Below are 13,149 nucleotides of genomic sequence, written 5' to 3' on the forward strand. Positions count from 1 at the left end.
AAAAGTCATTGGTAAAGAAGCTGACTGTTCAATGTTTATAGAGTGCTGTATCCAAGCATATTAATGGAAAGTTGAGTGGAAGGAAAAAGTGTGGTAGGAAAAGGTGCACAAGCAACCGGGATAACTGCAGCCTTGAAATGACTGTTAAGAAAAGGCCATTCAAAAATTTGGGGGAGATTCACAAGGAGTGGACTGCTGCTGGAGTCATTGCTTCAAGAGCCACCACACACAGAGGTATCCAGGACATGGGCTACAAGTGTCGCATTCCTTGTGTCAGGCCACTCATGATCAATAGACAACACCAGAAGCGTCTTACCTGGGCCAAGGAGAAGAAGACCTGGACTGTGGCTCAGTGGTCCAACGTGTTGTTTTCAGATGAAAGTAAATTTTGCATTTTATTTGGAAATCAAGGTCCCAGAGTCTGGAGGAAGAGTGGAGAGGCCACAATCCAAGCTGCTGGAGGTCTAGTGTGAAGTTTCCACAATCACTGATGGTTTGGGGGCCATGTCATCTGCTGGTGTAGGTCCACTATGTTTTATCAAGACCAAAGTCAGCGCAGCCGTCTACCAGGACATTGTAGAGCACTTCATGCTTCCCTCTGCCGACAAGCAGGGTAGTTTATAAGTCATGATTCCGTATGAAGATAAAATATATAGCTACCTTGGGTACAGGAAGCCAGGAGCGTACCAACGGCTGGGTGGTGTACATCCACCCCAACGCGCGTTTCGGCGAACCTTCGTCAGGGGGTATGTGTCAGTGTCAATGTGATCCCTTTTAAATGTGCCCACGCCAATCACCACGTGTGTGAAAAACCGGATGTCCATAGTCTGATCGATAGGTTTGAGGACCTTTGATGACGCATACCGCGTCATGATAGACGGGGCGGCCCGCGGCGTCGGCATCACGTGGCACCCGCGTCACAGTCAGCTGACCGCGGCGCAGGTCCTCACGATGTAGCAACCTAGAAACAGAAGTTTTACAGCCGATTGTTTTGACTTAATCTTGAAGGGTTGATACACCAGAAATCTGTTCAGACCTCTCAAATTTACTATAGTTCTGAAAGTGCCATCCAGCTTCTTTATCAAGAAAACGGGGGAATATAATCCCTTTCCTCCAAGAGGACCAAAAACTCTGCCTCCAGGACTAACTATTGCTTGGAAGTCCTTCGGAGAGGTGTCACCATGAAGGTTCGCAGGGGTGGAAGGATAGTCTGGAATTCCAATTTTAGGTCTGCTTCCACTATCCCTAGAATCCAGACATGGGATGAATTTTATTTGTACGCATGGAGGAAGAGGGAAAGCATTCCTCCTTCCGGGGGAATGACATCACTGGGAAGTCTTCCTTCCCCCTGAAGGCGGCCCCCCAAACATGAAACCTTTTTTTTAGTCTTCTGACTTCCTATTTTCCCTGATCCCTAGGAGGTCTTTTCCGGCTGTATCTTCTATTCCAAAAGGTACTCCTGTATTCTGGGATAGACAAACTGGGGAATCCTTTCTTTTTATCTCCAGCTTTGTCCAAGATGTCATCCAGAACTTGACCAAAAAGAAAGCCCCCATCACATGGGATTGAACACAGTTTGGTCTTTGACTGGACATCCCCAGGCCAACTTTTTACCGATAGCGCCCTACGAGTGGCAATAAAGAGGCCCGCTAACCTGGCTGCTAGCCTCACTGAGTCTGTTGAGGCATCTGCAATAAAAGCTGCTGCTCCCTGCATCAGCCAGGATCTTTTCCTTTGGGACATTATCCTTCGGTTGACCTTCTAGTTGTTGCAACCAGATAATCATAGATCTGGCTGTACAGGTCGTAGAGACCGCTGGCTTCAGGGCACCCACCGAGGACTCCCAGGTGTGTCTTAAGTAACCATCTGCCTCTCTATCCAGATGGTCTTTCAGAATACCCACATCCTCAAAAGGTAAGGTAGATTTTCTGGATGAATTGGCCACTGCTACGTCTATCTTTGGGATCTTATTCCATGAGTCTTGTTTTGGCATCTTCTCTTAGAAGATGATGGTAGTGAACCATTTCTCTTCGTTTTTTTCTCTTAATGAGAGCCTGAATCTTTTCATTAATTAGAAATATGCGCCTCTTTTTTTTTTGCTCTAATCCACAAAACATGAACTCTTGTATGGATTTGGGGGTCTTAGCATCCGAGATGCCCATGGTAGCTCTCACAGCCTTAATCAACCTATCTGCGACTTTTATAGGAAAGCATGGCCTACCCCCTGTATCGCCATTAAAGAATGAAAAGGAACAAGAATCCAATTCACATTCACCTTCTGACTTTATAGATTCATCTAAATCAGGTGATAATTTTTTGGACCCTTTCCTTCCCTTTCTATTCTTTTTTTATGAATAAGGGTCTCAAGGGAATTCTTAACTTGTGCCCTGATCACGGATCTCAAATCCATGAAGTTAGTGGATTCTTCACATGCGGTTTTCTGTATACAATCTGCACAGTCTTTTCTGCCACAAGTCAGGTAACTTATCCCTACAAAGGGTTCACTCCTTATTCTTTTGTGCCACATTTCTTAAGCCGTTCCTAGTAATTAGTGACAAGAAAAAGGGTCTTAATTACCATGGTGAAATTTCACAAAGATCAGTCAGCATTCTGGAGTTTAATAAGGGTACCAGATTCAGAGGCTGGATAAAATCACACCATTATTCGTGGTTGGTGGTACTGTCACTTCTGCAACTCATGAGACTGCCATTGCTACGTGAACTCTGATCCTGGCACTGCCGTTCCTCCATATCACGTGGGGAAGGAGAGCCAGAGAAAACCCACTCTTTTGGCAGTCAGGCGTGATTTTAAAAGATGGACCAGCCACAGCAACTCCCCCACCCCCTTGTACATGCCTTTTCCAGACCCCCTGGAAGTGAAATCCAACACTTCAGGTCAGAAGTCTCCGGCATGCTCTTCATCAGGGCGCACCAATCCCAGGGCGTCCTGCACATGCGCAAGCCTGGGACATTGTTGGGGCCAGCAGGCATCCAAAAGGACTTCGGCGCTCGCATCTACATGAGCCCTCAAGTGACCAGAGGTGGCGCTTCCAGGACCCGACACCGGCACTATAGACAAGGAGCCTTTCTTCCAGGCAAGGCCTGGGTAAGTTTCTCCTTTAACTTTCCTCTCCTGATTCTTCAGCTTCAGGTTCCCTCATGGACAGGAAACCAAAATGATGCGGGGTAGAGGTGCAGCCCTCTTACTCAGTACGCTTCCTGTCCTGTCCTTATTGGGTGAATTCCCTCTCTCGTGTGGCGCTGGTCATGGGGGAAAGAAAAATTTTAGAAATTGTTCTGGTATTCAGTGAGATATTAATGACAATCTTACTTATCAAAGAGGGTGTACTCATTATTCTGAGCAATTTTATTAAAAATTTTAAAACACACAGTGTACATGATTACAGTTTCTTTCCTGTATGACTTCCCTCATGTCTAACATGATACGATTTATTTACAAAAGATTTCCCACATAGTGAACATGAATACGGCTTCTCCCCAGTGTGACTTCTCTCGTGCATCACAAGACTTAATTTACTTGTGAAGGCCTTCCCACATTCCAAACATGAAAATGGCTTTTCGCCTGTGTGAATTTTCTGATGTTTAATAAGATTCCCTTTATCTGTAAAGCACTTCCCACATTCTGAACATGAATATGGCTTCTCTCCTGTGTGAATTCTCTGATGGGTAGAAAGACTCCATTTACCTGGGAAGGCCTTCCCACATTCCAAACATGAAAATGGCTTTATTCCTGTGTGAATTCTCTCATGTCTAACACATTTTGATTTCTCTGTAAAGCATTTCCCACATTCTGAACAGGAATATGGCTTCTCTCCTGTGTGAGTTTTCTGATGTCTAATAAGAGTCTTTTTATCAATAAAGCATTTCCCACATACTGAACATGAAAATGGCTTTTCTCCTGTGTGAATTCTCTGATGTATAATAAATCTTGATTTAGCTGGAAAGCATTTCCCACATTCTGAACATGAATACGGCTTCTCTCCTGTGTGAAATGTCTGATATCTAATAAGACTCCCTTTACATCCAAAGCATTTCCCACATTCTGAACATGAATATGGCTTCTCTCCTGTGTGAGTTTTCTGATGTCTATTAAGAGTCTTTTTATCAGTAAAGCATTTCCCACATACTGAACATGAAAATGTTTTTTCTCCTGTGTGAATTCTCTGATGTCTAATGAAATCTGATTTAGTTGGAAAGCATTTCCCACATTCTGAACATGAATACAGCTTCTCCCCAGTGTGACTTCTCTCGTGCATCACAAGACTTAATTTACCTGTGAAGGCCTTCCCACATTCCGAACATGAAAATGGCTTTTCTCCTGTGTGAATTCTCTCATGTATAACACATTTTGATTTATCTGTAAAGCATTTCCCACATTCCGAACATGAAAATGGCTTTTCTCCTGTGTGAATTCTCTCATGTCTAACACATTTTGATTTATCTGTAAAGCATTTCCCACATTCTGAACATGAATACGGCTTCTCTCCTGTGTGAATTCTCTGATGTATAATAAATCTTGATTTAGCTGGAAAGCATTTCCCACATTCTGAACATGAATACGGCTTCTCTCCTGTGTGAAATGTCTGATGTCTAATAAGACTCCCTTTATATCCAAAGCATTTCCCACATTCTGAACATGAATATGGCTTCTCTCCTGTGTGAGTTTTCTGATGTCTAATAAGAGTCCTTTTATCATTAAAGCATTTCCCACATACTGAACATGAAAATGGTTTTTCTCCTGTGTGAATTCTCTGATGTATAATGAATCTTGATTTATCTGTAAAGCATTTCCCACATTCTGAACATGAATACAGCTTCTTCCCAGTGTGACTTCTCTTGTGCAACACAAGACTTAATTTACCTGTGAAGGCCTTCCCACATTCCGAACATGAAAATGTCTTTTCTCCTGTGTGAATTCTCTCATGTATAACACATTTTGATTTATATGTAAAGCATTTCCCACATTCTGAACAGGAATACGGCTTCTCTCCTGTGTGAGTTTTCTGATGTCTAATAAGAGTCCCTTTATCTGTAAAGCATTTCCCACATTCTGAACAGGAGTATGACTTTATACCTTTGTGTTTTCTGTGTGTTAAAAAATCTGAGCTTTTTGTAAGTTGCTTGTCACACTGAAATCTTGAATCCACTGTGTCACCTGGAATAGTGGTAACAATGTGAGATTGTTCAGGAGAGGGTTCCTCATGATCAGGAGGATTATAAGAAGGTGAAGTGCTGTGAAGTCCAGGAGGTGCAGGAAGGGTGATGAGGTTTTCTCCATTAGAGTGCTTCCTGATAGCTTCTTTTTTACAATTTAGTGATAAACCGTTATTCTTACAAGGATTTCCTGTAAGAATGAAAGATAGATTTGTGTTGTTAAAAAAATCATATCCAAAGAGATTTACACATTTATTTTCTGGATCTCACAATGAAGACCCTCGTCAGTCAAAGTACCGGTAATAAGGAGGACAACTACATGCCATAACATTAACAAAATGAATGACACTTATAAACTGGTGACATTGGCACAAGTCAGGGGTGGCAGAGATTAGACAGCAAATAGACAATTCTTAAAGGGAACCTGTCATCAGGATTTACCCCCTTAATGTACCACCAGTGCCATTTCACTCTCTCAAGCTTCCCATCATGCCCTCAGTGTAGAAAAGTGTCCACGCAATTAAAAATGGAGTTTTAATTTTTTAATCTTACATTACTGCATGCAAATGAGATTGACTAATCACAAAGGTAGGCCTCATAAAGGTGGCCGCCGTAATCATGTCCACAGTATGCCTAAGGACTAGTGTTGAGCGAGTATGTTCTGTTAACCCTTTCGCCGAGTATGCTCAGGCTGAGCTCCGAGTATTTACAGCTGCTCGGTGATATGGTTGAATCCCTCCCGTGTGCATGATTTGCGACTGTTTGACAGTTTTATTACATGGGAGAAATGTCTATTTCTTACACATTCCTAATTACAGGACCCAGGGGAGTCCTTCTCCCAATGTCTGAGAAGAAAAATCTACAGAGGTAGAAAGTGGAACGATTCCAGTATGTGAGCAACCTGTAGTGCAAATGGGCCTCCATGTCCCCTATTAACCACCCTACACCATGGATCCTCCTTATCCCCTGGAGCCTCCCTACACCACGGATCCTCCTTATCCCCTGGAGCCTCCCTACACCACGGATCCTCATCATCCCCTCTAGCCTCCCTACACCACAGAGCCTGCTTATCCCCTGGAGCCTCCCTACACCATGGATCCTCCTTATCCCCTGGAGCCTCCTTACACCACAGAGCCTCCTTATCCCCTGGAGCCTCCTTACATTACTTGTCCTATATGCAGCTGAACCTACTGCACATGTGATACATCCGCCCCGGCCCAAAACACTAAATATATGTCCTTAAAAATTATGTTTAAAGGGAAACTGTCCGTTCCCTGTGCCCCCAGAACCCGCAGCAGTTGTGTCTGCAGATATAAACTCTCCGCCTAACATCTCTATTACATTAAACACACAAACAGATCTTTAGAAAAAGTATTGCATTTCTAAAGTTTATGATATGTAAATGAGGCCTTTGACTTGTCGATGAGGCGTTCGTGACCCCAGAGTAGTCGCCCCACTTAGCATGTCATCACGGCTTTGGGGTCTTGAGAACATGACAAACCTACCGCATGCGCGCGGCTTCTCCTCCTCACTGCATTGAGCCTCTGACGCCGGGTGTACGCGTCCCATTACTGAGATAGGAGAGGACGGTCACTACTGGTCAGAGTCCATGTAGATGGGAGGAGCTCGGCCTCTAGCCCCGCCCTCCTCTCCCCTCCCCCTACACAGAATCTTATCAGGAGCGGTCGTCACCTCCGATCTCAGTGATGGAACAATGTTTCCTAACTGAATAGAGATTTTACCCCGGAACCGAGAATCCTGAGACGGAAGAAGAAATACGCAGATTTCTGTGGAGACTCCGGGGACAAAGTTTCCTATTTCCATCTCGTCTATTCTTACAATTCATGAAGTTTATTCCTCTTATTCCTGTGTAATAAAGACTGATCAGGACGTTGTGTATATTATATGGGAACAATGAGGAATACTGTCACCATGTAACAATACATCGCTTATGGTTTATGGCCGCCAGGATTTGGTAACACAAAAATGTCTGAAAAGAAACAAAGTATTTATTGTAGAAAAGTCCTAAAAGAAAATGAAATAAATATATTGTTATTGGCTTGGATTAGTTGTATTACCGCAGTTACAGCGACCCTCCACCCCGGGACTGAACACTACACATTTCCCTGTACAGTCCCCTATGGGGTCCTCTGCCCTCCGCTGCCCCCTCAGATCGGTGGTCCCTTCCCCCGGCTTCCAGGGCGGCCAGTGCAGTGGTATGGGGAGGGCAGTAATACGTCTACCCCACCCTCCCCTGTCTTACCTGTGCTGTGACCTATGGGGCAGCACCACATCCTATTAATCTCCCAGCAGTCTGCGGGGCGTCACCAGATGTATTCTGCACCTGGGTTCATTGCTCCTGTTTGTCTTTGGTAACCTTGTCTGGCTTCCATAATACCCCGGGTGACTTAGGCCTCCATCTACAGGACCATTCTTACTCGGCTTCCTGATTCTGACCTCGTCCCGCTTCTTGATTGTCTAGCACCTGCCATCTTTGGGTCCGATCTGACATGTCGACCTTCTTCTGCCAGCTCGCTCTACCAGCCAGCACTACTATGTGGAGCAGCCCCGGTGTCTGTGCTGTAAGTCCAGATCACTGTACAGTGGTGAAAAGATGGAAGCCGGGAAACCTCTGGGACCGGCTGTATGGAGACTGTGTGTAAGCGCCTTATTATTAGGAACTGCCAGGTTTCCTCCATCGGTTCACCGTTACAGGAGGCAAATGGAGGACACAAGGAAGGGAGTCTATATATGATAACCGTATAGTCACTTCTCAGTCTCAGGGTGGACGGTCGTTTTATCACTCAACTTGTGCAGCTCATGAGAGAAAAATTCTAAAAAATAACAGCAGAATAAAGATGATAAAGTAACAAGATGAGAAATACAACTCATCCCCCACAAAAAAGCTCCTCATACAGCGAGGTCAGTAATGAGAAATAAACCATCAAGAATGGAAAAAACAATCCAACAGAGGCCGGACAGACATCTGTCTGAGATGGTGAGTCCTGCATTGAGCAGGGGGCTGGATACGGGGACCCTGGAGGTGGTCCCCTCCAACCAGAACATTCTAGGATTGTAAGTTGTTTGGTCATTTTATCTGTAAATCATTTCCCCCATTATCGGCCTTACAGATACATTATTTTATTGATTTTTTTATTTTTCCTCCTCTCATTTCCGGAGTCATAATGTTACTGGTCACTAAGCTGTGCAGTTCTTCTGCTATTCACCCTATAAATGTAAGGAAATACTGACAACTGGGCGTTACCATTGTTCTCCTACATTGTCCAATCAGTGCTGAGTGTCAGAAGTGTGGGGACACATGTATGGAGAACGGTGACACCCGGTTATCATGTCATTCATAAATGTCGGAGGAACGGCCGGGAATCTGAGCAGCAGTTTCTTTCTTTGGTAACAATTCTTGTCGGAAAAAGAATTTCATCCAATTTATTGGTAAAAATCAAAAACAAAAAAACTTAAAACTTTCGGAACCTGGATGAGGACGTCTTCTTACCTTCTTTTGGTAATTTATGTATTTCACTGTTGGAAAGAGATTTATGTATTCACGTTAGAGGCTCAGATGGGGGGACGATTCCTAGACGACATCTTGTTTGTCTGGAGAGACCGAGAGTGAAGATTCTTCTAAAGGGACGTTCCCAAAATCACAATGTGCTCTTATAATAAAGTACACCCTGGTTATTGTGAATATAACCCCTATATAACATCTGGCCTGTCCAGCACATATCACCCCCTGAGTGTGCCCCCCAGGATCTATATACCCAGCAGTTGAAATTGTAACCCATACATACCAAGGAGCTACATGTTATATACTGGGGGGTGGGACAGGGCTGGATGTTATACACCGGGGGGACAACAGGGCCTGAAGGAGAAGCCAGAATGCAGTGATTAATGCAGGTGGCCCAATACTATTCTCCATATAGTGAATCTCTCCATATTACAAGATTCACCATAAATGACACGCTGACAGGGGATATAATCCGTGCATGGTGAAGGGCGCCCCCTCTGGGTAGTATTTAGTCTCCATGTTTATACGTTGGTTGAACTAGATCTCAAAAACCGACATGATGTAAGATAACGACAACTCTAGATGCGGCCATCGCAGCTGTTTGTAGATACGAGCTCCTAATCCCTTTTATGATGAAGCAATTCTCCACCCGGCACAGAGGACTAAACAACTGTCATGTACTGTCACCTACCTGGTGTCCTCCGCTTGTCTCTGACTAAGACCTGTGTTCTGGTCCTCCTACATCCAAGATGGCCTCCATAGTGGCAGAGGGACGACAGCCGTATGTCTGACCCACACCTCCATAGCATGGCACTTACTGACTTACCATAGGGGTCTTCATGCCACCGGGCGGTCGGCCTGGATGAGGAGGGACCAGAACGCCGGCCTCAGTGTAGGAGGCAGTGGGAGGCAAACAGAGGCGACAGGTAGGACGACTCTACATGTGACATGTGTCGTCACTCGTCAGCACCAGGCAGAGGCTGCTACATCCCCGAGATCCATAGGACGGGGAGATTCATAACCTGGAGCACAAGCTCAGTCATTTATATGACAGCAGGGACTTGTGCAAGGAAAATATGGACGTAAAGGATGGAAAGAATATTATAGAAGGTAAAGGAAAACTAATATGTGATTCCTAAATCATAAAGAAGAGGTGTGAAGGCGGCCCCGGTATTCATCAGTGCACAGCCGGACTCTACAGGAGCAGCCGCGCCATCACCGGACGCTTCTGCTGTGATGAGGACAGCGGATAAAGCTTCACTGTACCGGAGACTTCATACAATATCACACACCGGTCATCATCATCATCACACGCCGGTCATCATACCTGTGGAAACATCTACCGGAATCTCCTCCTTCCCGTCACTCACACACGGCTGATCCCCCCCCGTCATCGCTTCTTCTTCTGTCTCGTCCTTCACTTTATTCTTAGTTGGATCTTCCTCCTGATATATCAGATGTAACAATCAGCACAATACAAGAAACCACGAAAATCTGTGACATCTATGACCTCAATCAGAAATGTCCCCTATATACAGATCCGGTACAGGGCTCAGCACAGTCTACCTGATAACTCTCCGTGACATTGTGACTCTCCTCTGGACAGTCCTGGGAATACAGAGGACGTGGATATCTCTCTGGTGGATTTCTCCTCCTGAATCCATCTGTAGGAAACACACAGTGACGGAATAGATTGTGTCATGTGTGGCAAAGTCACTGGTAAAGTGATAGAGGGAAGATATATTTCATGGAGGCTATTAGCTTCTGTGAATTGAAACCATGAAATTTGCTCCAACATGTTATTTGCTTAAAGAGGTTAAACTTCCATGTTAAAAGGGAGTGTTTTTTGTGAATGATCATTGTGAAGGGTGGGAGGTCATTCACCATATCTCCATCTCAGAGTGTGGTCTTTGATTTAAATACAAGTCCTACTGAGGCATTCAGTGTTCAGTGTCTGGAGAAGCTAGCTCCAGAGAGGATCTTGTGTTTGTTTTTCTTGAACCAAGTGGAGTTGCTGAACTCTTAGCAGGTGGATCCCTGCTATCACAAAGACTGTGCTTTTGTGTTACCATTTTGCTTTGTTTCCTGCTTTGGCCAAAGGGCTGTGATTTCTTTTACGGACTCAGTGTTGGTTTATGCTGCATTTTAATAAACCAACGAGAACTTTTTGGCCAAAGGGCTGTGATTTCTTTTATGGACTCAGTGTTGGTTTATGCTGCATTTTAATAAACCAACGAGAAGTTTTTAAAGAAACAGTGTACCTGTGTCTACCTCCGTTTGAGCGATCTACCACACATGTTATGATGAGATTATGGGAGTAGTAGTAGGTGACCACAGAACAGACATGACAGTTTCCCTCCTCACCCTGCTGATCGGCCCATATTGCGATCGCCTCTTGTGCTCCATGTATAACCTCAACCTTAATATCAACCAGATCTTCACCCTAAAAATAAAAATGTAAGATGAGCTCAGGTCCCACCACTTCATGGTCCGATGTTGTGGGGACTTCAGTGTCATCTACCTGATGATCCTCCGGGATGTTGTGATTCTCCTCTGGACAGTCCTGTGAATACAGAGGACGGGAACATCTCTCTGGTGGATTTCTCCTCCTGGATCCATCTGTGGAGACACACACAGACTGAATACATGACCTGCCGTGTATCTGTCTATATATGAGACTCGTCTCTCAGAACCGGTAATTCTATGTTTATGTATCAGGGAATAAATTACATTGTTGTGGTCCTCACCACCGGTACCAAGGAGCCAGCACATTGTGGCCTCAAGTATGAAGTGATAATCAGCGAGGCCAAAGCCTAATGCTCTCTGCTCTGCACTCGGAGGATGAGGACCCTGAGGAGAGGGACAGAGAAGACCCTCGTCAGTCAGATGGAGCAGCCGTACTAAGAAACACAACTTCTCCAAGTTTCGTTTCCAGGGATGGAACCACAGAGGAGCTGGAGAAAGCTCCACATTTCCATCCATTGGTTTCTTCTCTCCTAATTCACTGTATGGAGATTGGGGGAAGGACGGTGACCATTTACCAGTGATTATATTTTGAGATCTCATGATGTCACCATGAGGACACGGCCTCCCTCCTGGACAGGATCCTCTGGGATCACTAAGAGGAGAGAACCTTCCGTTCTATTAAAAGACGGGTTACCGCATTCTTATTCTTCTTTAAATGGAGATAACTCTCAACATCCGCCTCGATATAAACACTAAAATAGGCAGCAAGTGCGCAAAAAGATCTGCGTTTGTCTCTGAAGGAGGAAAAAAGGGCACATGTACGTCTGATGGATGAAGTCACAGAACCCGGAAGGACGGTGTTGTGGGGAGCAACCGGTACGCAGCAGTTAGTACCTATCAATGTGTAGAAAGGACAACTAGAGAGCCGGCACCGGGGTCATGGGCGCTTACTGATGCACACGGGGAGCCAAGGAGAGATTGTCTGGTCAGACTCCACAGAAAAGCTCCATAATACATATTCTTCTGAACAAACATCCCTTTAACCCCGTCACTCCCCAGTCTGTTTTCACCTTCCTGACCGGGCCAATTTTTTACAATTCTGACCAGTGTCACTTTATGGAGGTAATAACTCTGGAGCTTCGACGGATCCCGCTGATTCTGAAACTGTTTTTTCGTGACACATTGTGCTTCATGTTACTGGTAAATTTAGGCTTTGGCTTTTTCTTTGCGTTTATTTATGAAAATATCGAAAATTTTACAAAAAAAATGTTGGACTTTTAATTTTTATGCCTTTTAACCAGATATGTATTAACTATTTTGTATGGTATAACTAACATTTACCACATGTCTACTTCACATCAGATTTATTTTTTTTGGTAAAAGTTTAATCAGCAATTTCTTATTTTTCAAACAAAATTTACAAAACCAATTTTAAGTTTCCTCCTTTCTCCCCCTTTTGCATTTTAAGTCTGCAGTCCTGCTCCCCAATACTTATATCTATGGCCAGTTTGACGTCAATCAGCCGTTACTAACATGTCGCATTTAAGGGATCGCACTCATCGGCTGAAATAAAATTGGTCGGATATTCCTGAACAGTAGGATGATTGTCTTGCGAGTACGAGGCGACTTCTCTCACCTGTCTCGCATCTGTATGACATCCGCATCAAACGCGTTTATAACATCAGCTTTTACAGACGGTCATTCTCTGACATTTCAGGGTAATTTTCTAACTAATAAAACATTTTTTATAGATCTAGAAAGATAGAAATGAGTCAGTGAGATATATCATCAGTGCAGGGCGTGTGGAGCTGCTGTACATGGATTTAGCTAATAATTAAAGAATTTAAAGTAAAAAAAGCAAAGGGGGAAAGCGGACAGCTGATGCTTATAGTCTGGGAAGCGGGTAATAAACATTAATATACATAGATCTTCCCAGGGGATTAATATTAACATCTGCGTAGCCTTTACTGGTTATTAACAAGGGGT

The 13,149-nt window shown here is 44.3% G+C and overlaps 1 protein-coding gene across 1 annotated transcript in view; it reads right to left on the reverse strand.

Annotated features, from left to right (window-relative positions):
* Nucleotides 1-3,400: 3,400 nt before the first annotated feature.
* LOC141149264 (uncharacterized) overlaps nucleotides 3,401-13,149 on the reverse strand; it is a 31,767-nt gene continuing 22,018 nt past the window's right edge. The window contains exons 4-6 of the mRNA XM_073636882.1: nucleotides 10,264-10,361; nucleotides 10,025-10,142; nucleotides 3,401-5,364 (exon numbers count right to left, since the gene is read on the reverse strand). Coding sequence (XP_073492983.1) covers nucleotides 3,401-5,364; nucleotides 10,025-10,142; nucleotides 10,264-10,361 — 2,180 coding nt within the window. The remainder of the gene's footprint in view (nucleotides 5,365-10,024; nucleotides 10,143-10,263; nucleotides 10,362-13,149) is intronic.

Source organism: Phyllobates terribilis, unplaced genomic scaffold (genome assembly GCF_046119375.1).
Source record: "Phyllobates terribilis strain yellow unplaced genomic scaffold, ASM4611937v1 Scaffold_1__5_contigs__length_1240528914, whole genome shotgun sequence".
In the NCBI taxonomy this organism is placed as follows: Eukaryota; Metazoa; Chordata; class Amphibia; order Anura; family Dendrobatidae; genus Phyllobates; species Phyllobates terribilis.